The 25,502-nt window shown below is 38.8% G+C and overlaps 2 protein-coding genes across 2 annotated transcripts in view; both read left to right on the top strand.

Annotated features, from left to right (window-relative positions):
• The window catches only part of LOC140232641 (low-density lipoprotein receptor-related protein 12-like), a 30,310-nt gene extending 24,979 nt beyond the window's left edge, over positions 1-5,331 (top strand). The window contains exons 8-11 of the mRNA XM_072312741.1: positions 37-153; positions 2,417-2,515; positions 3,010-3,156; positions 3,748-5,331. Of these exons, the coding sequence (XP_072168842.1) occupies positions 37-153; positions 2,417-2,515; positions 3,010-3,156; positions 3,748-4,955 (1,571 nt within the window). The 3' untranslated portion in view covers positions 4,956-5,331. The remainder of the gene's footprint in view (positions 1-36; positions 154-2,416; positions 2,516-3,009; positions 3,157-3,747) is intronic.
• A 12,649-nt stretch (positions 5,332-17,980) lies between these two features.
• LOC140232855 (adenosine receptor A2b-like) lies at positions 17,981-24,032 on the top strand. The gene is made up of 2 exons (XM_072312968.1): positions 17,981-18,284; positions 23,053-24,032. The coding sequence occupies exons 1-2, from the start codon at positions 17,981-17,983 to the stop codon at positions 24,030-24,032; spliced, it is 1,284 nt and encodes a 427-aa protein (XP_072169069.1).
• Positions 24,033-25,502: the final 1,470 nt, after the last annotated feature.

Genomic DNA, 25,502 nt, shown 5'->3' with positions numbered 1-25,502 from the left:
ATCCTCAATATGTTGTGTTTTGTTGACTTGCGATAGGTCACTGCATCGGCGAGCAGCGGCTCTGTGCAGAGGATGATCTGAACTGCTATGCTCCTGACCAGCACTGTGATGGCATTCTGACCTGTTTGCGAGGGGAGGATGAGATGGGCTGCAGTGAGTATAGTGAGGTGCCTGCACCTCGTCAGGGGCCCTGATACCATCACCCTGCGTATAATTGCAATAAGCGCACCAAACAAAAATGTACACCCAGGACTGTGTTCAGCACGCTCAAAACTTTGCTGTGTTACCACAACCAAGCAAACTGAGTTGAAAACCGAACAATTTTTCATGAAAATCTTAGTTTATATTACGAAAATGTGTTATAAGTATCTTCACGGGCACGTGCACGCTTCTTTTACATGCTTTGTCTATGGGAGCATCACGGTCACCCCCACACATCTTTTACGTGCTTTGTCTATGGGAGAGCGGGGTGACGGGTTGTGGGCCCCTTCCTTAGTGCACAACTGCATCGTTCGTGTTTGACGATGATAGCTGCAAATTTCCAGCATCAATCAGTGAACTTGTGATTCTACTAGAATTTTCAGCATTTTTCCTGTGTGTAAGTGGGATTTCATAGAATTTCAGTGATAAAATGTGATTTAAACATGCATAAACATTAACTATGACGGGGTGCGGGTCACTCAACTATAACCACAATTCCTTGTGAATTTTAAAGGGACATTCCAGGCAATTTATATATTTCCCATCATGAAGTACACATAAGTCAATAATGCCATGTGTAGAGTGGTGAAATTTATTGTGGTCCTTGAGCAGATAAGCCAGTACTCTGAAACCCCCACGACATTATACACTGAACAAGTATAATGACGTAGGAGGCTCACATATTCCAGAAATGCAGCAGTGTAATTCCGTTACAATAGTTACATTCAGACAGTGATCCTTAACCTCAAGGAAAGCTATCTTTGAAGATAAGCTCTGGCCCCCTAAATACGACGCATGATCATGTGAGTACAGTGACGAAGCTTATCTTAAAAGGTAGCTATCCTGGGCTACATTTCATAAAAAGTTGATATGAAAGCAACTCTAGCTGGAATGGCAGTTGTCATGGTAATGACAAGAGTCCAGCTTCCTGATTGGCTGTTGCTATGGGAAGTTGCCATTCCAGCAAGAGTTGCTATCCTAACATATTTTATGAAATGGGGCCCTGGAGGATAGGCTCACTGCTCCCTGCAACTCTGAGTGAGTCCAACTTCTTATCAACAAGTTCTGTCCACACGATGCTTAACTATGAGAGGGAACCCCCCGCGGCTCGTTGACAGAGCACTAATCCCCTGAGAGATCTTTTTGATAGCTATCTTCGAGTTAACTTCCAAGTTAGCTATCAACAGATGCGTCTACATGGTGCTTAACTACGAGCTTACCCTCAAAGATAGCTATCCTCGAGGTTAAGGATCACTGTCTTAATGTAACTAGCACTGCTTGCTTATGTTCACCTGTGTGGAATTTATACATGCTTTGGTTTGTTTCCTTGAGCATCCATTTATGCATTCTTATGTGAAGCTGCTATGTCATCGTCCTTGTTCATTGTGATTTGTTATAAATTTTGAAAACATTCATATTCCTCATCCCAATCACTATAAGTTCTTAAATTCTTGTACCCAGTATTTATTTATTTATACCAATTTATAGATGTTCAAATGTAAAAGTCTAAAATCAATCTGAAGGTCTCTTTTAAGTCAAAGTATCAGCTTGGAAGACAGTGCTTGCAATTTCTTGTGAATTCAGTTTTCATGTAACAACTTAAAGATGCTGTTTAAATTTGACATGACTTATGTCTTGAACTTGTCAAAACTCTGCCAACTGAGTTGTATTAGGATGTTATGATGCATGAAGAAATACTGAAGCAACAAAGGATTAATGTATGAATGTTTCTTTGAGGTTATCTGAGTAATGTCTGATTCTTTCATCTGCCTTGTAGCTCTTGTGAATCTTGCTCGTAGACAAGAGAGATCATTCATTTTTCATTCATTCAGTAATTTGTAGAGTTTTTTCTTAATGCTTGCGAAGGTTCAGTAAGTTTGTTTTTTTATGCTAAGAGAAACAATTCTCATGCTGTGAATAAGTGATTGCAGATGAATTATATAGCTCTCGTGTGGGTGAGTGTGCTCGTCAGATATCATGCAACATAGTGTAAGGAAGTCGAGTATTCTTACAGCTAAATATTCAATACTTTCTTTGTGAAGGCCTTCCACAGTGGTTTTGATTAGATCTAAAGGAGGTGTCTTAAGATTTCTAGTTAGGCATAGTGCAGTGTGTAACTTCGTTCATGGTATCTAGTCTCAGTCTGCTATTTCTCACCTGTCAATGTTTACCTCTCATGATTGGGTTATCGCCTCTGTGCCACATTCCTCACAAGGTAACTGCCCTGCCGACAAGATACCGTGCAACCCACACGACCAGGTCATCAAGTGTTACTCCAAACATGACCGGTGCAACGGGCAGTCTCAGTGCAGTGGTAAATAGTTAGCCTTTTAATATAACACACATATATGCATTCATATGTGCATGAACACTTTGAAACAAATGCGAATGTTCTATTTAGTCCACCTTGTTGATGATCACTGACTTATGCTTCAGTAGATTTTCTTTTAAAGGAGTACCAGTGATTTAATTGCAAATTGTAGGTTAGTTTACTGCATGAAATTATAAAGATCAAAACTTGTAAAACATGGTGTAAAACTCAAGTTACGTTTTTAGTAATCATATGATATAAATTTGACTAGCAACAAAGGTCTAAACTGTTTGATAATCATTTTATCAACTTTTATAAAAACCGTAGCCTACCCGGGGATTATGATCGTGTGTATTTAAGATTTTAATCGCATCAAAGAATACTTGCCAGATGTAACCTTAAAATGTGAGAATGACCACACACTGTGTGTGTATGGTTAAGGAAAGAAAGTTTGTTGATTGACAGCACTTTCTGCATGTTTTCCCATTGCTATGCAGAAAACTATGACGAGATGAACTGCTCAGCGACTCTGTGCAACTCCCACGTTGGGCTCTTCCTCTGCCGCAGAGGCAGATGTATTCATGAGAGCTGGATTTGCGACACGAATGTTGACTGTGAGGATGGCTCTGACGAACAGGGCTGCCGTGAGTAGTGAATCTGTCCTGTCTTGAAAGTACTAATAAAGAGAGCAACTCGACACCGTGTTCAAGCATACCTTTACAGATAGAGTTTAATTGAAGTGGCAGAATGGTGCGAGTTCCAGTAATATTGGACCTGAAATGAGGCAGTTGTGGAATGTCAAAGATGCATGTGTTTTCATGTCATAGTGATGCAGGTAGCAACAACACATGCAAATTAAGTGAGCCAGAGGTTGAATCGTGCACAATTTAAGATGTAGTTCTGTTCACAATAACTCACTTTGGGGAAAAACTTTTAGGTTTGTAAACCTGGAATGTCTGAATTCAGCCCATCCTCCATGATTTAGACTATGGATAAAGGAACAATGCAACAATTGTGTGTAAGTCCTGACTTGCAGTAGGTCGTATACTTGACTATAATGTACATTCATGGATGACATAATCTCATTCAGGGATGTGATACCCCGCATGTCAAAGAGGCTTTCATAGTAACATGTCATGTGGGCAAAGTGCAGTGTATGTGAGATACACAGTGCATCTGATCTCTGTGTGATTGCTTTGTACTGATATCTGTTTTGTTTGTTTGTCTTTCTGTAGCTATGTCGACCAAAGTCATCACTGCAGCCGTTGTTGGTTCCATAGTATGTGGGTTGCTCCTGGTGGCTGCCCTGAGCTGCACCTGTAAGCTCTACCAGCTCTATCACAGCGACCCCCATCCTCCGACCCACACCTCGCCCCTGCGGGAGATCGAGGACGAGCTGATGAGGCGGGAGGCCCCGCCTTCCTACACTGCCACAATGTCGTCACCTCACTTCGACGAGGCCCAGAGGGCTTTCATAGAGAGTTTGCAAGCAGCCGCCCAGGCGAGGCAGGCGAGGGATGCCAGGAGGACAAACCCTCATCCTCCAGGTCAGCCTTCGAGTAATGTCACTCAGCATTTGCCAGAAAGCCAGGCACAGCCTCATGAAAGCTGTGCCAATCAAGGAAATGCCACACAAGACACGGTATCTGCTGATAGTAGTGCAGTGGCCAGTCAAGGGCAAGGCAGAGACTTGCAGCAGGAGACACAGGTGGCTCCTGAGAGTGAAGACAACTCATCTCCGTACACAGAGATCGCGGAGCTGCGCCAGCCAAATCCAGTCGGCGACACCGCCAGCAGCTGCACCACTGACACGGACTCGGACACCAATGCTGAGGCAGAGCTGGAGCAGCGGGACTTGGACATCATCCGGGCAGCGACAAATATACGCCGCATCCGGCTGGCGGGCGGGATGCAGAACCTTGTGGATAGGGTAACGGAGCAGCAGAGGGGGGATGCGAGTCAGCGGAATGGGGAGGGTGAGACCAGGAGGCGATCCAGTAGTGGCTTGCAGAACATCATGGAGAGGATAAATCGTGGCAGAGAGAACCAGACCAGAGGGGATGGTGAGCCTGAGACAACCTCAGAGGCAAATGCCAGCACCAGTCAGGAGGTCGCAAACCAGGAGAACGATGAGCCACTCGAGGGTTCACTGGAGGAGAACGAGGGGCGTGAGTACTCCGAAGATGCGGTGTTTTCATCACCATCCCCAAGTGAGGTCACCGAGCCAGTGAGCAGCAGCGGTGGCGATAGCCAGCAAGTCCTGGGTAGCAATGAGGAGCAGGCAGCTGAGGAGGCTGCCATGATCCACACGTCCGAGGAGCAGGCTACCCGTGCGAGAGCAAGCAGTGAGGACGATGCACCACTAAATCTGTCAGACTCAGACTCCATTGAATATAGTGGCTCTGGCCTCTTTGAGGATGATGATGCGGCTCTGCTATCATAGAACACGGATAATGTGTCGTGTGAAATTGGGAAGGAGATGAATCTCAAACTTATTTTCATACAGGACAGAGACAATTCTTTCATAAAGATTGAACCATTTTGCAAATAGTTTCAGATATATACTAGTGCTTTCAAGTACAGAATAATTCATAGTGTGGAAGGAGTGTACGTGGATCATGAAAAGTTTCACAAATTGATTATGTGTGTATCCAACATGTGTATAAGTCCACATTCTTCTGCATTTCTTTCCACCCGTCAATTAAGTTTGCTGATACTTGGATCTTTTTTCACTCACAATTTTGTGGATCGCTCACAGCATACATTCTGAGCATACTCACTGCATCTTTTTACAAATCCTGCTGTTTTGTTGTCTTCTACACGCATGCGGATAGTCCAAACTTTGCCTTGTGATTAGCCTTCAGAGAGAAACTCATATGGACATGTTCTACATGTGCAGACATCCTGTAACAGTTGAAGACCTGTTTGTCAAAGAGGAATTGACTCCAGAAAAGCATGTTGTCCACACTCCTTGGTGAAAATAAGAGTCTTGAAAAAAAATTGGGAGTCATTTTGTCAAAGTGCATGGCTCTGTGCTTTCTCACTGTGGAACAGTGTGTTCATAGGGCAGGCTTACATATGTATGTCAAAAGCTTTCGATGTTTGTTGGTGTTATTCCAGGCTAACGTGTTTTGTCATACACATCTGACCCCACCCCTGCTTCTTCTTTTTTTTTTTTTGGGGGGGGGGGGGGAGGGGGAGGGGGTGATGTTTAGATTAGCGGCAACCAAGAATGAGCAATATAGGAAGATTTCATATATTAGTAGCCAATATCTCTCCCCTTTCCTATCTCCAATCTCCCTCCTTCCTTTCTCATGCGTTCATCATGCTAAGGGAAGTCACAAGGTGGCCAGTCTTCCTTGGTCTGTTTTCTGCTGATTTTGAAAAGAAGGCATCCATCCCCCTCCCCCCCCCCCCCCAAAAAAAAAAAAAAAAAAAAAAGAAAAGAAGAGAAAGATAGAAAGTGTAAAAACTCACATGAACTAAGGCTACATTTCGCTATGCAGAGTATTTATGATTCGTCCTAAGAATGAAAAGGCCATAAAGGCAAGGAGTGATGACCACAGAGTACATGGAGAGATGTCTTTGATATGTTCATTTTTACAGCACAGCTAGACGTATCTGTCTTTTTTAAAACCTTTGCATAAGTGGAGGCATACATGCCTTACTGCAATGAGTCACTGGTGTGAGAGAAATTTTTATGTATATCTTTGGATAAAACACTGATTATTATTTGTGATAAAGTTTAAATGACGGCATAGTATGCATTTTCAGCAGGATATCATTTTAACTTGAGTACTAGAAAACTTTTCAAATTATGTATGTGTGTATGTTTGGTACCATTTTGGATATGAGGAATGTGTTCTAAAGCTGTCCATATATATATTATTGTTTCTTTTGCCCAAGAAAGCGCGTAATGCTTCATAATATGTGGTGTAAAACAATCAATCTGTTTGTTAAATCATTTGACACTGTCATAATGTTATATTATATGCTTGTACAAGTGGGGTGGGTTCATATCCACTGGTTGCCTTCTTATGCAGTAGAGAGATTTTTATCTTGCTGTATTCTCTGATGTATCCTGGCCACTAAAAAAGTGGTCGAGTCCCCTCTTGGAATCGTGCGGCAATGTCTCGCTCAAACTTCAGAGAAAATGCAGCGCATTATCGAAGTAGCCGATGGAAAAATGGCAAAGTGAAACTGTGGGACTCTACCATTTGCTTATTATATTGCCATGTTGATCATTTACAGCTGGCAGAAACTTTCTGCCAACACTTGTGTCTGAAACTTTCCAGCAAATATTTTAACATGTAATATCTTAATTCTACCCAGAAGTAATTTTTGTATTTATGTAGGGTGATATGTCCCACAGCTGCTTTTAAAGTCAAGCACTTTCACATAGACTTTCATAACTAATAAACATGGAACACCCTTCCAGAGAACAGTGCCGAGCAGCAAATTTTGTGGAATCAGCATCAAAGTCAGTGGATTTTGAATGCATTGGTGCTCTTTATGATGATGGAGTAAAATCTTTTGCAGGTGCTGTCCCAAACTTGTTATTTCTCTCTAATATAAGCATAACCCAGAATCCTCACTTTGAAACGTGTGAGAGTGTTGTCATAAGATCTGTTTTATATCTAGTTCATACCAGAAGTACTTATGCATTGTCAGTGTGAAAACAAGACACCCACATATAAATCCATGATTTTTTAACAAACGAGTGTAGACTTGCTGTCATCACTTTGGTTTGTTTAGCCTTGCATAGAAGTCATCAGTGTATAGCAATGACTTCTGTGAAGTAAAGAGAGCTTGATATATCATGCAAGGTAGAGATGTCAGAGTAAAGTGTCAGGCAGCCATGAAAGTGAAGCAAAGTTACTCAGGTGCCTCCCCCCCCCCCCCCCCCCCTTCCTGCCACCTTGATTGATAGAAGCACTGTGATCTTAGATTGTACATCTTTACTGTTTATGTGGATCAGTAAGATGTCGGCAGTGGCTGTGCTGTGCTGTGCAGAGTGGATTCCTCAGGCGCTGTCACCCATCAACTCTAAGGGTGCGTTTGAGCATTTTCCTAAAGCGAACTGTACCGTACTGTACCCAAGTCAGAGGAGCTCTTGAACGCTTCTAAAGTATACTGTACTGTCCTGAACTGAGCCATAAATGGACCACTTCTGATGTGCTCCAAAATGGTACCAAAAGCGTACCAAAACTTCGCATGTGAAGAATGCACGTAACATGCACATAAGTCATAATGCAAAGAGTTCATTCTCTTTGTTCGGGACATCTGTAAGTAGCTTATTAAAGCACGCCAGGTGAACAACCTTCTTGTTACAAATTGCGTGACCCCTAAAAATAACTCGTGTGGTACACTTTCTCAACAGAGTGCTCGAACACTCCAAATCTGGAACAGTTCAGTACGCTTTGGTTCAGTTCGATTTGGTTTGCTTTAGAGTGCTTGAAGGCACCCTAAGTGTCCCCAAGGATTAAGGGAATGTTTCCCCCCCCCCCCCCATGTGTATGTTTTGGTAGAATGTGCACACTGCAACCTGAGGCGCAGTGCAGTTGTGGTATGTTGTGATTAGAGCTTGCAAAGTGCCTTTTCCAACTGGCAGAGGGGTTGCAGGGGGCGTTTATATGAAGAATTCCAAGGAAACAAAAAGTGGTAGATTGTGTTTGTTACACTTTTACAGACATGTTCTGCCAATGATTGTGATACTTTCCATATGTGAAGAGTGAATTAAGACTCCGTACTATTACTGTACAATGAGAAGGGGGGATGTCAATGTCAATGTCAATGCAATCAATGAATTCTTAAGCAATAAAGTAGTGAGAGATGTTGCCTTGAGGGAATTTTGCTTTATTGATATTATAAGCCTTTTTTCTACATTTTTCCTATGAGGGGATGTTAATGGAGGGAAAGGGTGGGGGTCAATATGACAAAATGATGACACAGATTGCTTGGCTATCTGTTTTGTTAGTGGAGGAAAAAGTGTTAAGACTCTCTCACACAGCACTACATGTAGTATCTCCACAGCTTTGTGCAGTGTTAAAGATTGCACTCGAATTACAGTTGTATAGAAACATCGTGAGGATTTTTTTATTGGAGGGTGGTTGGGGTGTTGGTCATCGTGCTTTTATGATGGAGGAATGTTTCCAACATCGAAGAGAACTCACATTTTCAAACACTGTACTCTTGCAACATATGTGTGACTTCCACAACCTCTAGAATGCATTTCCTAGTGATGATAAGGACAGGATGAGGAGCTTAGAGGATCAGCTGGGGGCTCTTTCACTAAGCCCTACAATCAATCCTAAGTTCAATTCAACTGATCTTGTGGACAAATTTGGGATCAGTCAGTCCTCAGAAGTTAGGAACCGTTTCACTAATCCATTTGGGAACAATTATTTGTGCCCACCTTGCCTCATTCTAGAATACATCGTAAATGTCTATGTATCCTTCTCAACTAGATCTGATCCGAATCTATCACAACTTTTGGTTCATTGCTTGGCTTGGTATAGTTCCCATATTAATAGTGAAACAGGGCCCAGGTGTCCTTTCATCTAACTTTTTTGTTGAACAATGTCCTAGGCAGTGTTACTAAAGCTGCCTCAGATTAAAACACACCAGTGAACACTCATTGTACATTTCAAGGTTGTAAAGCATTTGGCAGCGACCTTTCTAATGTCTAAAAGCTGATGCAAAAAGTGTTGTAAGGAGTATGCAATGTTGGTTTTGACAGTCATCTTCACTTTCAAAATTTATGTTACATATTATATGTTTTTAAACTATTGAACATGACTTGTTACGTATACTGAAAAAAACACAACACTTTTTACACTGTCTAACCAGAGCTCACATTGTATATTATTACCCCACTTCATCCCCCCCCCCGATAAAAATTCAAATTTTATTTACATGCTTCTTCTCCTAAGAAAGTGTACTCAAGTCATAATTCATATTACGCGTACATCTTCTCAGTTACAAGTGTGATGCTGTGACCTATTAGATTCCTCTATCTTAAATTACAGATTTTGTTTACATTGCCTATACATCATACATTGTATATTTACTCTAATCATCGATGTAATTGCATACACAACATCCTGATCTATAGGATTCCTCTTTTTCTATTTCTGGCTTGAACCTAACTTGTGGTGACCACTTTGTTTTTGATATCCTCCTAATGCAAATGTCATGATGTGGCAGTGTTATTTTTGTCACGGAGACAACTTGCATGGAGTATGTTAAACTAATCCTGGGGTTTGTTTCATGAAAGTCTTATGAGAGACTTTTCGTTCATAAGACACACTAATATGAGAGACTTCATTAGATGGACTTTACTTCTCTTTGAAAGTCTCTCATAGCTACATATGAGCAACCTTGGCCATTCTGAGATTTATGTAAAGACTTTTACGTGATGACTTCATGAAAGGGACCCCTGGTCATTGATTGGAAGTCCGGATTTAACAACAAATATTCCTGTCTGCTTGGTGTCAAAGTGCCCAAAGTGGTGCTGGTGATAAGAAACATGGAAGTTTACTTTCATACTTGAGGTCCAATGGAGAGGCCTCCGCGCTACGTCCCAGCCATATGTGATCAACAGTACTAGCCATCCATAATTCTATTATATATTTGCATGTATAGTGTACATAGCTGATTTCATATTGTGCAGATGATAGGGGGGAAATGGATTTATATTGTTCTGTTCACTTGTGTCATTATCTTTGATAGAATATAGGAGTTATGAACACTCTAGTCAAAGTACTCAGCAGATGCCAAGGAGGCCATGCAAATGTCAGTACATCTTCTCCCCATTTCTTTTATTTCCCCCAAATTCAGTATTGATATTGCTTTTTTATGCACTTCTATTACAAAGCATAATATATATCTGAATATATCCTACCTCTCAAAAATGTCCTCATTTTTTCCTCTGAATTCTCCCCAATATCTACTAGCCATCAGAGTGTGAAGTGGGTTGATTATTAAGTAGAAGTCTTGACATGTGCCAGATTTCAATGTCTTTTTTTTTTTTTGTACAGTATTTCCTTACACAGAATTGATTGATAAACACAGTAATAGTAAGTGGGGTGGTGATTTCAAAATACTTGCAATTCATGGCAAAGGTAGAAATGACATATTATTTTTATACATTCTGTCCAGAGAAGAAGAAAAGTGATTTTCATTCTCCAAATTTCTTTGGCAGTACTTAATTTAGAATAAAATGTCTTGGTGTAAAGTGGTTCCATGCTCAGGCATTTTCTTTTTGTTTTCTTTTTTTTTTTAATCCAACAGGCTTTGGCTTTGCTTGAAGCGTAATTATTCATTTATGATATACAAGACATACAAGTCACAATTGTGTTCCTTGTATTGTTTGTAATCAAGAAAATCAATAAAACATACAAATACAAAAAAAAATTGTGTTTTCTTAATGAATCAAATGTGGAATTGGTCTCATCAAAAACATACCTACTTTTCTTCATTAAATTATCATGTAACATGGATTCTTTTTAATCCTTCTTTCAGATTTTCAGATGTTGACATTCTCATTTTTTAAAGTAAAGTTGTGGAATTGCCCACTTGGTTTGAGTACAATGAAGGTGAAGAAACACTTGCTTGTACTTTGTACTCTCATTCATGTTTCTTTCTGAGGCTTGCGTGACTTACTTACGATCTATGCAAGTCTACCCCATCCTTACAGAGTGGCAATTTTTCCCAAAGAATTTGACATATTATTCCCTGGTATTGGGGTAAACATTCATGAGTGAGAGCACATGATGAGATTGGCTCATCACTAACATTGCTTTGGGAACAAGTATGCATTTCATGGGTAAGATATACACAACCTACTGTACATCAAATGCACACATTGACACTTTCTCGATGGAATCATTCACCTGAAACAAGTTTCCAGGTCAGTGTTAGGGAGACTGAGCAGTGGATTCCTTGACTCTTATGTTTCAGTCTTCAGCAGTGTTTCTTGCCCTTGGTAGATTGTTCAACCCTTGGACGCAGCCTTTGCTAAACTTTTTGTTCTTTTTATTCTTTTTTTTTTTTTTAACACAGAATTGATTATGTTGGCAATAGAGATTTGTGTACGACATTTTGAATATGTGATTAAACAGCAGTATCATGCTGCATAGTTGAGAGCATAGCATGTATTCATAATTGTTTAAAATCCATGTCTCAGCGTTATTCAGTAATCAAAATCTGCCTAACTGTTTTGGATGCTAACATTTTTTTTTTTTTTTAAATCACCACTTAATCCAGGTTTCCATTGGTAGTGGTTGGGTGCTGGGGCTTTTCTGCATATCAAATATTGGGCGAACTGAACTTCGACACACTTCTGACGTCGTTTCATGGCCAACTTTCTTCTTGAATCCATTTCCATGGTTATGTAATGATGGTGGTGACCTCATTGAAAAAGCAGAAAGATTTAAAAAAAAGATAGCAATGTAGTTGAATGTGATGTACTAGAATGTAGGTCCTACAGAGTTTTACACACAGACACATAAAGATTACCCTGCTAAAAAATGTGTTTATTCTCTATTGAAGTGATATACATAGGGCACAAGTCCAGGATATTTGTACAGCAGAACTAGAGATTGAGAGCACTATTATAATGACTATCAAACGAGAATTCTAATTTCCACAAGATATATACCATGCAGGTGCCACTGGCATTTTCTTGACATTGTACGATTTTATGTTATTTGCACAACTCTGAATGAATGAATGAGGAGTTTGTCGAGATGCTGTTTATTCTTGAAGAGCTCTCTGCTTCATGTTCCATAATGTATTCTGATCGAATGGAATATGACATTGTACGTGTTTTCTTGTCTTATTTGTGTAAAGCTCGCTTGATTGCTATGGATTTGCTTTGTTTTAGGTCCATCATTTTACCGAGTTGCTCTGCATAGCTATAAAGTTTGTACACATGGATGAAACTATGGGATATTGGTTCCTTTCACTAGAGGATAAAAAGAGAATATATATTTATATATTTGCTGTAGAATATTGTGAAGCATCAGTGTGATGGTCTACAGAAATAGAAAGTTTTGGAGATTTCTGTACCAATAAAACAACTTTGATTGAGATAAATTTTATAAGACTTTTATTTTGTCTATGTGTGTGTGTGTTTCATGTTTATGTGCATTTTATTCACTTCCTTTCCTTCTTCCAGGTCTGTAGGCCTGCATTCCCACGTGCCCGATCATAATTCATTGTGCAATTAAAAACAAAACAAAAAAAACAAAACATGGATATAAACAAATTCCAACACTTTCATGGATAACCAAATACTGGGCAGTATCTTTTACGATCGAATAACAAGAAGAATTAACATGTTTTATGAGTACAGATGCAACCCCACTGAAAAAAAAAAAGAAAAAAGTATGTGTCTTACAAAAACGTGCTTTCTTAATTACTAAATTACGTATGTGAATCAGATAACTACAATGTTGAATCTAGCATTCGGGCACTTGGAAAAACAATAAGAATGCACGTACAACAATACTTGTGACATTTCATAAAAACGATGAACTAATGTGTGTAGTGCAACACCCGCTGGTATGGCTTAAATTTTAATGATTTCTTTTACTTGATTGAAATATGAAATCTACCGCACGAATCCCTCCATCTATAAAAGTGAATTGTTTAAATTGCCCATTTTTTTAGACATACCTAAATCCAAAACTATGCATAATATTTATCGCAAAAATTCAACGAAAGAAGAAAAAAGTTGATGAAAATGATAATTACCTGATTTAAAAACGAATACAATTTCCAAATAGTGGATCTCGGGATTATTCATTTATAGCCTACAACGAGTCTTGTGTGAAATAACATGAATTCACAAGGAGGGGAGAAGAATAATGCCCAATGAATACAGACCTCATATCCTTCTCAATTGCGATTTCTACAATGAATTATTTTTGAAAAAAATATTATAGCCCAAACTGAAATTTGTTAGAATTAGTAACGTATTTGTTTAGATTTCCTATTTGGCTTTAGAGAATATCCCAACACAACGTGTGCGCTACTTACCTTTGTTGAGACTCGATACATTTTTACATACCATGGGCATCTTCCGGGATTTTCGGGGTGATTAACCACGATATACTTCTCTCGAAATTATTCCATTACGACATACATCGTACATTGAAAAGCCTTGTAGTGGTTTATCCAAGTTATCCAACTTATTCTAATTTTTATTCATTGATTATTTTGATTTATTGCACGCATTTTCTGAGGTATGTAATTGCTACCTCTTCCTTATCTGTTTGATACCATCATCGCGGGCAGTATTAGCCTACATACTAAAATCATATTGGTTGGCGTGATATTCATCTCGGGTTGATCTTTTTTTAATGGAAAGTATCCATACAAGGTACGAGTCAGATAACAATTTAATAAAGAGAAAGACAGAGACGGAGAAAAATAAAGTAGGGGAGATGGAGAAAGTGAAATAATAATGAACGAGGAGATGGAGTCGTTCACACGCCTGTTATAAACTCACAATATGTATTCCAGGAAGACTATACACCCCTTGTTATCTTTCGTTAGAGAAAGGGGGTGAGATGAAGAAAGCAAAATTATTATGGGTCAGGAGATGGAGTTGTTCACACACGCAAATTATACTCGCATTTCATTTTCAAGTCAATTATGCACCCCTTTTTTAGACCTTTTTTTTTTAATTATTTGATTTGATTAAGTTGTTCTACATAATATCACACATACATATAACCCAAATATAACCATACAGTCGATGGGTAGTACAGGATATAACGCCCTACCCAAGAAATAAGACAATAATTAGAATCATGCAATGTGAGGAACCTTTTAAAAATCAAAGCTTGTATCGTATAGGTCCCTAAATGAGAACGTTAAAGTCTTGTGAAACAAATAACATACAGCTATGAGGACGTTGGAAGGAAGGAGCGGGACGTATAGGGGAAACGAGAACAAGAAGGTAGAAAGAAATGAAATAAGAAAAATATAACATATAACGAGAATATTATTACATCATAATCTATACGGAGATAGCCACGTGTAATGCGCATACCAAGATTCCTTTTTACCCTAGCAACACGTGTTTTAGTGATTTCAGAGAATCGTTCTTCCGGAATCTAATTACTCTCAAAACTAATGGCCATGACTGTTGTCCCCTCTCTCTTTCCTAAACAATAAATGCTGTGCAATCCTGTCTTTATTGATAATAGGATGTCAGAACAGTTTGCCACATTTTACAATACTTATTGAAATATTTTGGGGGGGTTTTGGGTACAAATTGCACTTTGTTGAATTATGAATAAATGAATGTATATATTCTGTGGCCTAGTGGATAAGACTCCCGACTCCCGATCGGAGGACCCGAGTTCGAATCCCGCCCAATGCTTACGTCCTTGGACAAAATATTTTTACCCACTATGTCCCTCTCGACCCAGGTGTATAAATGGGTACCTGGCAATGCTAGGGTAATAATAATAGCAGGGCCCTCTGGTAGAGCAGTGGCAACACTGAAGAGGCTACCCTGGGTAAATAACACCCTTATTATCATCATTATTATTATTATTATTATTATTATTATTATTATTATTATTATTATTATTATTATTGTTATTGTTATTATTATTATCATTATTATTATTATTATTGGTATCTCTATCTTCACAAGATATCTCTTGGAGATTAATATCACGTCAAGTTCCATCCTGGAACCTTAGACTTCCAGTACTTTCCTCAGGATTCGTGCCGTCCCCAGCAATGCTGCTTTTTGGAGCGTTTGCACTCGATCTGGCACACCAACATCGTCCAAGTGCCGTCGCAGCTGCTTTGGCGTTGTTCCGAGTGCTCCAACGACAATAGGGATCACCTTCGTTCTCATATTCCACATTATTATTATTATTATTATTATTATTATTATTATTATTATTATTATTATTATTATTATTATTATTATTATTATTATTATTATTATTATTATTATTATTATTATTATTATTATTAATATTAATATTATCATCATCATCATCATCATCATCATCATTACTATTATGTCATTATATATCGCTAAGTCTCACTCTGATCAGAAAGACTATATTGATGTTCGAGATGCAGAAATGAATCGGCAACCAGATTTCCTAGTCGCTGCCACATACAGTACCAAATCAAATTGGAGAAGATAGGAGGGGCGTGGCTGGCAAAAATGACAAAAAACACAGAAAAATAGAGACGAAAAATATTACAAAGAAATTATCTTTATTAATGTTTTTTCTTTTGTACAGGTTAAAGTGTTTTCCTGTGTCCATATTTGTAATATTTTCATCTTTTTCACCGACAGGCTGTCAAAGATGACGTCACTGTTAGATATAAGATATTCTTTGCAAAAGAGCACGCTTTTCCCCCTTTCCCCTCATATAGCCTGTGCGCGCGCAAAGACAGACAGTAAGTAAACATATAAATTATGGAGGACACTTCGGTTAACGTCGTGATGGTGGGATGTAGAAAGCATTCTTTACTACTCGTCATGGTCAGAACATCATTTTCACCTCTCGTCGGAGTCTGTTGTAAGAAGCAGTAGATATTTTAAGCTCTTTCTGACAGAGTCTTTGATCCTTCAATAGCAGGAGGCTGGGAGAAATTTAGGCGACGTCTCGGGTATGTATACACTTCAACAATGCATCTTTTGATATAGTCTTTCAAACCTGTGGAAATGTAGATGTTGCGATGACGAAATGGTCGTAAGTTGTAATGTTAAGTTTTCCATTATTGTTTGTGCGTCTTGGTAAATATATACTACTGTTTGAATGTATGTGTGAGTGCTTATGTATGTACTGTCTGTATTGAATAATTTGTGTTATCCATCTATATGCGTTTCTATAATGAGTGTTTTTATGTCACCACGAAAAATTCCATGCCCTGATGTCTGTTTGTTTGAACTTGCGTGAATCCTGCAAAGTCTGACAGTTAGATCATGACGCTTTACGTCTTTTTGTGATAATAGGGACGACAGGTAATAGGATCACAAATTACACTGATTTCTTTTTCCCGTTTTCGTTTGGCTTTAACAATGATTGCGATTGCGTTTGATTTGATTTAATCGGTGATTTCATTCATTCATTCATTTTTCCATTTCCAACAGAAACATGTAAACATTTTACAGAAATTGAATATATAAATTTCATCACGATGCCTATAGAGGATAGGTTTACAGAATATTTCAAGTATACAGAAATGCTGGAAATGGGGAGGAATGCTAAAAAGCAATGCATATAGGGTACAGTTCCCTACGCGTAATTGAATGTACAACTTATGATTGATATACTATGATACATAAAAAGCAGAAATACTAAAGAAACTGAACCTAACTTAGTCGAAACAAAGACCCTGGACAAATCCCTACACTAAGTCGCTGTCATGCAGGAAGAGAAAGGAAAATGTGTGTGTGTGTGTGTGTGTGTGTGTGCGTGTGTGTGTGTGTGTGTGTGAAAGAAAGAAAGAAAGAAAGAAAGAAACTGATTACGCGGTGTGAAGATAAAGGATAAAAAAAAGGAGCCGCTCGGCATGCAGTGATTGCTTGATTTTAACAGAAAATAGAGTTGGATTTTCCAGTTTCTTACTTTCTTCCTTTGTATTCATAATGAATAATGTTCTTATGTAATAACGTAGATAAATTGCATACGTGTCTTTGATAAATGTATTGAACCCTTTGAAAATCAGCGTCTATAACTGACAGGGCGTCAAACCGACAAAGAGAAAATAAATTGATATCATATCATTATATCATAATCATCTTAGGTGAATGTGAAAATCTCAGCCGTAGTATTTTGTTTACACTCAGATCCTGCAGGTTTTTCTAACTTTGCGAAAAGATCATTCCCCGGGCATAAGGTAGGTTTGAAATAACATTAGCGAAAGACGTTCTTCTTACATTTGCGAAAAGATCATTCCGCGGGCATAAGGTAGGTTTGAAATAACAGTAGCGAAAGACGTTCTTCCCACATGAGAATGTGGAATTACGAACATTTCGCGCATAATGTAATAAGTGTAGAATTGTGGAGGAACGTCATGTCCATTGGATAAAGGCAGTCGTTTCGAGATGCAATTGAACGCAATTGTGGATTGTAAAAAATGCATGAAGTGGTCCTTCAAGTATATCGCTGAAACTTAGATTTTAAATTTCCCAATCTTTTTCAGGAGCGATCATGCAATGTAAATCCTGCATCACTTTGCATGCAATTTCCTTCAAAAAATATGTCTCAGAGAGAGGTTTGCCTAATACTGCGTCAACATCATGCCCATCATAGTAGGTCCAACTCTTATCATAATAAGCGGCATTGATCTCAACTTTCAATACAGAGTGTGTAGACTGAAAGCATTGTGTGGAGGGTGGGGTGGGGTTTTTTTCTCCTCCAATATGCAGATAACTCATAATACTTACTGTATTTTGTTGTAGTTTAGCAACGAATCATGCGTACAGAAGTAAACCGTCTGTCGGTGCGACTCCTCACCAGAGCTCTAGTGACGCTGGTCCTTGTGAACTCACGGCGTTTTCCTGGAAACATCGTTGGGGCAACAACATCCACCGCTGATGAAGAAGACTTTGGGAGGACGGTAGTTACCATCACTGATACCACTACGGCCAATCACCAAGTCGTAATGTCGCAAACTGTGTTCCAGAGTGAAAATCAGAGCTCGTTTCTCCTGTCCACTCTTACTCAGTTTACGTCCAATGAAAGCGATGTGTTGAGCTCCACGAGTCTGTTCCCTCCAGGTAAATATTTCTTAGGCAATTAAAAGTTGTGAGCCAAGCATATATATATATATATATATATTCAGCAGTCTTTTTAATTGTTCAACAGTCTTCTGAACATGGCTGCTGGAGGAATCAAAACTGCTTTAACGACTTTTTCAACAATGTGCAGTATTATTCTGTGTATCTTCTTCGCTACCAATGGCTACAATCCCTGTTCTTCCAGGGGGCCAACAATGTAATATAATACAATTCATGCAATTTAGTTATTGTGTTAGAAATCAGCACACTCAAGATGCTGATTCAACTTCATCTCATCTTTTTTTTTTTTTATGAACCGTGATTTAAGTCATATAATATTATTTTGAGTAATAGTGTTGGCCTTCGTCGCATTCTGTGTCCTTTGTTCATCATTGACCAAAGTGTCTTCTCATTGTCATTTTTTTCCCTTCTAATAACTCATTACACGACATTATTGCGTTTTTATCTGTATTGTCAACATTGTGTGTGTGTGTGTGTGTGTGTGTGTGTGTTATCCATTAACTGGCTCTTTTCGTATGCTCTCCTATAATTAGTACAGAAATGGAGTGACGTCTTTTTATTACGACGAAGTACAGACGTGAAGCATGTTTTCATTGTACAACGAAGTACAGACGTGATCGGTGTCTTTTCAACGTCGAACTATGATATTTGCCATGCGTTATGAATATTATGTCTGTTCTTTGTCACATTTTATAAACGTGCCATTTTGCCTGTTATTACCGGATGCGAGAGCACCGTATCCAGCCATTATGAGTGCGGTGTTGTCATATATAATCTCCGTCTGCAAGTTGGATGAATTAAGCACGTTGAATTGAATTGCTACATATCACTGCGCAACTGTAGTCGGGCGACAAAGTTTCACTCGTGCTTATGCATTATACTACTAGTATATAGTACATTAAAGTAATGTGCAGTCACCTACTTACTTATCCACTGTAGTCAATGAAGCAAAAATCCATTACAGTGGCGGATCCAGGCGGGGCCGCACCGGGCGCACCCCCCCCCCCTCCCCTTATTTATTTATTTATTTATTTTTTTGGTCAAAGCAAAAGAAATAAAAAGAACAAAAATGGGGAGGGGCGCGTGCGCCCCCCCCCTTTAATTTTTGTAAATGCGCCCCTCTTTACGGAATTCCTGGATCCGCCCCTGCATTAGACGTTTCGGACTTCAGTTTGATATTCCTCACCTAACATAATGTCCTGATCATCCACATTCCAGAACTTTTCTCAAGTGATACTGAAATATCAAGCAGCACCTAATCTTGAAGAGAGTTCTGCATATACATTCAATTCAAACTCAGTGTACGGAATACAATGATCGTATAATGTAGTGATATTGCATGAAACTGTTGCACACAATAATAAATGTTGAAACGTAAAGTCATAATAACGAATACAAGAGATGAAAAACGTCATTGGTGCAACATGTACATGTATTTCACTTTTTACATCTAATCGCAGTCAAAATAGGTAAGATGTCAAATATGTTTCAACTATTCTTCACTTTTTCACACATATTGTATTGTCTTCAACATTTTTTTTCATAGAATGTCTTCATTATATGGAAAACATTATTACATGCGAAACGCATTTCACAAGTGTTGCTTTTCTCACGCAATATAGCTGAAATATACGAAGCGTTGAGTGCATCACTGAACGTTTATACCTATATAAAGGGACTAAAAGTGTGAAATTAGATATTTTCGATATTGCATTCATTTCACAACTATGATTTTGATTATTTTCTTTGTTTTTTCAGCTGCTTCAATCTCAAATTCTTCGAGTTGATAAAACGTATATATCGGTTTTGCATTTAAACTCTTCATCTACATACTTATGTTCATATTCCATTTTGTTCGAAAACGCGTACATAAATTCTGCAACAATTTCCAATGTTGATGTTTCACAATTAGTTTTGACCAAACTATCTAAATGATATAAGAGCTTTCGATATAAAGGAGTTTAGAGATCATCATAGAATAATGATAGAAAAAAACAAATTGTCATCTTTACACGAGAATCCGATATCCGACAAAATAGATACGGCAATTATCGTCGTCTTTACAACGTTTTCTATAATAGCCGCGTCTTCTTCTATCTACTAAGTATTGCACCAAATCACTAAAAGTATGTGAGGATTCAAACGCATTGTCAGTTATTCAGATGAAATTAGATATTCAGGCAAAAACCGTGATCATACACTTTATATATATATATATATATACATATACATATATATATATATATATATATATTTATACACGTCGATGAATTCTCGAGACAAAACACACACACACACACACACATGGTTATCCTTACAAACATGTATAGCATGCAGAATTAACTTTGAGCTGATATTTTTTTTTTTTGTGTGTGTGTGACGAGGACAATTTCTTTCCCCTTACTCTACCAGTAGAGCATGTCATGTTTGAGGTCCATAACAACCAGTGAAAACATTTGCCTTGTTTTATGATGTATTAGCACTGTATTATCGCATTTCACTGCCCCTTTTCTTCCTGCCGATGATTGTGAAAGCTTATATTAACTTTCGTCTAGTGCCGCTATATTTAGACAATTTATATATTTCTTCCGAGTCTTCGATGCACTTTCACCTCACTCTCCTGCACGATGAATACCGCATTAGCCTTTTTTTACGACGTGTTTGCAAAGTCATCAATCAAAATTACAACAACAGTGCTAAGAAGACCAGGGTTAATAGGTCACACCTCCTCGCTACTGTGTTGTCAAAATTATATTTGAAATAATTCTAAAAATCCATCTATCCTGTTTTATAGTGAGTACATATAGCATCAGGTATCAGTAAGCAGAACATGAAGGAATGTCTATGAGAGATGATGATGATAATACTAATAACGTGTATGAAAATAATAAAAATGCTAATTGCAATGTTTCAAATTACGATGACATACTGAAGTAAAGTCTTCTCTCCTCCTGTTATATTAGAAAGTGTAATTCTGATGATCGGTGTAAGGCCTTTGTGCTCCAAAGGGCTTGTCTATTGAACTTTGTTCTTGATCTTATAATACTGTTTGTGAAGAGGTGATACAAAAGCCACCTTTGTAGTGATAACATTTTATTAGGGACCTAAAATACTCTCACAGTTATCGCCATTAACCCGTCGAAATTTGAATTATGTCAGGGAATTAAATTGAAATATGAATAATTCCCAAACATATCAAATTCACTGCATCACTTAATTCCTGGCTCAAATGCTAATCGGGCACCCTCCTAGAATTGTATATTTAGTGGACTTTGTGGACGGAGACTTAATGACGTCATATCCTGAAATCACGTTCACGTTCACCTGCTTCCTTACTGACATGTGATCATTGAACAGTCGTCCACTCTTTTTTTTTTCCGATTCAGAAGAAAGCGCAGACGAATAAAACCCCATAAAACACTTGCATCTTACCATGGAACCTACGCGCTATATCCTATACGGGTGCGCTGTGGCATAGTGGATAAGACTCCCGACTCCCAATCGGATGACCCGAGTTCGAATTCCGCTCAGTGCACACGTCCTTGGACAAGATGTTTTTACCCACCATGTCCACTTCTCGAACCAGTAAATGGGTACCTTGCAACGTTATAGGGCAATAATAATGGCAGGGTCCTCTGGTAGAGCAGCGGCAACACTGAAGAGGCTACCTGGATAAATAAGACTTATTAATATTATCATTGTTATTACGATGTGGTCCATGATCTTACAAAGCAAAGATTTCCGGAGTTTACCACTCCCCCCCCCTTCCCCTAGACTCTTGTTGGACCCCGCCAGGGAAAGACTCATCCCTCCCCCTTGTGCCGGTCCCTAATCCCCCTCCCCCCCCCCCCCCCCGTGCTTAAAAATGCTCCTCACCCTTGACCTTTATGAGGCCACTGCACTGAATACCTATGGTCGATATTTTTTTTTCATCCAAATTGTGTATTAATCATTGTTTCTTCCTCTTTTTGTTTTCGCCTCGGAACATTTTCAAATCAAAATTTGACAAAGTATGCCGTTTCCTTCCTGTTTTTAACGATTTCCATACTTCTAGACATCATAGCACCACTCTTCATTTACTCATCCAAAACGCGACTAGTTCTTATTTTGTTTTTTCATTTCACTGGTAGGAAACAGAAGCAAATTGACATTTAGGACTTTTTTTATGAGGATTGCTTTAGAACGTTTTTGCACTCTCAAGAATATATATTCGTATTATGAGTATATCTTGTATAACCAGTGCAAAATGCATCTTCAAATATGAACGACCAAACTGGACAACCACTGTACTTTTCGGTTTTTAAGTGATTAAATGAACTTTCTCTAAACCTTTGACGCTTTCGACCCAGTGCCCCCTAATCTTTTAAGGTTACAGGGTGCCATGGGGCTTTGTATTTCCTCGATTGCAGTCGAAACCCTAGTCATGTACTATTAGTTTGAACGCAGCCAGCCAAAGCAAGAGACCTCGAATGCTTTGTGGAATTATCCTCCTCATCATTACGGTTTGATGGAAAAGAGAAGAAAAAAATCTGAAGTTATGAAATTCTTCTGAAAGTGATGCATGTTCAAGCTTCAAAGTTACGACATGACTTTCATAACGGAGATTGGTTACATAATAAAAAAAATCGTATAAAGGTACTATAATTATTTAAAGGTTATTTTGACTACGTGTAGTGTAGATTATATTCGGCGCATAATATGTGTAGCCAGAGTTAATAACCATCAACGCCATATATTTCATTCTCAGTGTCTTCGACGGGTGAAACCTTTGGGGACAACAAGTTCTCTTGGGCGCCTATTCCATGGAGCGTGTGGAACGTCGTTGAAACCGTGTCCGCTGTGGTGGGAATAGTTGGCAACCTGCTCGTCATTGTAGTCATTCACAAGCGGCGGCACAAAAAACGCTCGACCGACCTCCTCATCAATGCTCTCGCTGTGGCGGACTTCCTCACGTCCCTGTTCATCCTGCCAGTGCCCCTGGCGAGAACGGTGCCTACAAATGGGCCGTGGGGTTGGGTGTACTGTCGGCTGATCTTCAGCATGTATTTCATGTGGGTCTGCGTGACTGCCTCCATCTACACCCTCGTCGCCATATCCATTGAAAGATACATTGCCATCGCACATCCAATACACTTCCACAGCATGGTGACCAAGCGGCGCGTCAACGGGGTCGTCTGCGTTGCCTGGCTCATCGGATTCTTGGTTCCAATTCCATCGAGGTTCGTCTTCATGGTCGGCGAACAGACGAATGAGTGTATTTTATCGTACTCGAACTCGACATTGGTCATCTTTATTCCCTTGTTCCTCGGCGCCACACGTGTCTTCATCCCAGTCGCGATCCTGGTGACAACACAGTTGGCCATTGTGAACATCCTCCACCGGCAGTCGCGGCGCTTCAAGACGATCGCGAGCACCAGCACTACGCTGCCCTCGTTCCATCACGTTGCAAAGACGCGTCTTGTAAGAATGATGCTTGTAGTCATGGGTTTTTTCGTTCTCTGCTGGAGTCCGCTCTACATATATTTCGTACTGACCGGATTTCAGAAGATACAGTTGACTGATGTCGTCAACACACCCATCTATGAGGGTTTGACTACCCTTGGCTTTTACAACTCCTGCGTAAATCCCATTATTTACACATTACGGAGCACGAAATTTCGCGCGGCCGTCAGAGATATGTTCAAACACGCCAGCGACGGCAAATCCGACAGCAGCGAACTCTTCTAACGAGCAGTCGTTTTTTAGCATCCAGTCACTGCCGAAATATCATCAGCTCTGTGATTTGCATCATAAGATTAGACTTACCAATTACGGCCGTTCGCTCAAAAGCGAAAGTTGTACCTATGGACACCTCTAGATAATGATTCGCAAGTGAAATTTCTCTTTTGAAGATTGACAAACTTTGACAACTAGGAAATAGTTTGATAAGTATCGACAAATTAATCGTACACAAATTCTTAAAAATCAAATAGTGAAACTGGGAAAACAAAGCTACAAAATGCGACACGCCATTGACATATTTAAAATTCTGTACACGGATTTGTTTACGAACATCTACATTGCAGAAGACTGATTTCTGCCATTGAAAAACAAAAATGAAAAATATGAAAGTGATTATTTTTCAAATTCGTGTCAGTAAACAAGTGCATGGTTTGACAGCTTATGATCAATTCAACATCATTGCTAACCTATTGAAATTGTATATTTGCTTGAAATCTATTTGACGTTAAACGATAACAGAAACTAAATTATGACTGTTAAATAAAAATCAGCACATATTATAAGTTTGGTCGAATCAAAATGTTTGAAAAACACACACACACAAAAAAAAAAAGTTTCACAAGATCCGCACAGCTGTATCTGGAGGAATTTTTGTAGAGGAAAATAAGACCTATGCTACAAATGCCCTAGATTTGGCGATTCCATATTTGTTATTTGAATTATGATATGTATAAGGTAACGTGGTTTTTTTTTTTTTTTTCACATCTCTATTATCTCTAAATATTGCATTTCTGTCGTAAGCAACGCATATACTCTGAAAATTTCTTAGGGAGGGTGCAACTGCACCTGCTATCCCTGCTATGACCGTTTATTTTTCTGCTATAACGTAACACAGTAGGGTGTCGCGAAAAAAAAAAATGTAGTCACGTGATGATGGCGTCACTTGCATAATGCGCCTCATTTGATGTGTGACAATGAAAGAAATCAAATTACAACAAAAAGAGTATAACAAACAGAATAGTGAACGTTTCAATAGTATCTGACAAGAGCAATTCATTACCCAAGTTGTGACATTTCAACGTCTAATGTGTATTTCAAAAACAATTTTATTGATCTCACTGTCACATACTGAGCCCAAAATACAAAGAGTTAACCACTTTAGACTCAACCCAAACACTAATTACAAATGTAATGCTCTCATAAAATATGATATACTTGCATACTTTACCTTTTACCATGCACGCAGTTCGATTATATTTGTACTCCAAATTTCATTTTTGAATGACTACAATCCAATGTTATGGTCCAAAATTGTGGAATGGTTTTGGGTTTGTATTAAAAACATACCTCGCTCTATGATAGTACTTTAGTAGAATTTTAGATGCAAAATCAATTCAGTTGCACAAAGCTCTTTAGTCACCTGTTTGCGAATTTGTCCTTCTATGAGTTGTCTTTCATGTTACTTTCAATTGCTTA

The sequence above is a fragment of the Diadema setosum genome, chromosome 9, assembly GCF_964275005.1.
Source record: "Diadema setosum chromosome 9, eeDiaSeto1, whole genome shotgun sequence".
Classification (NCBI taxonomy): Eukaryota; Metazoa; Echinodermata; class Echinoidea; order Diadematoida; family Diadematidae; genus Diadema; species Diadema setosum.
Note: the sequence above shows the minus strand (reverse complement) of the source record. Positions and strands in the feature narration are given on the sequence as shown.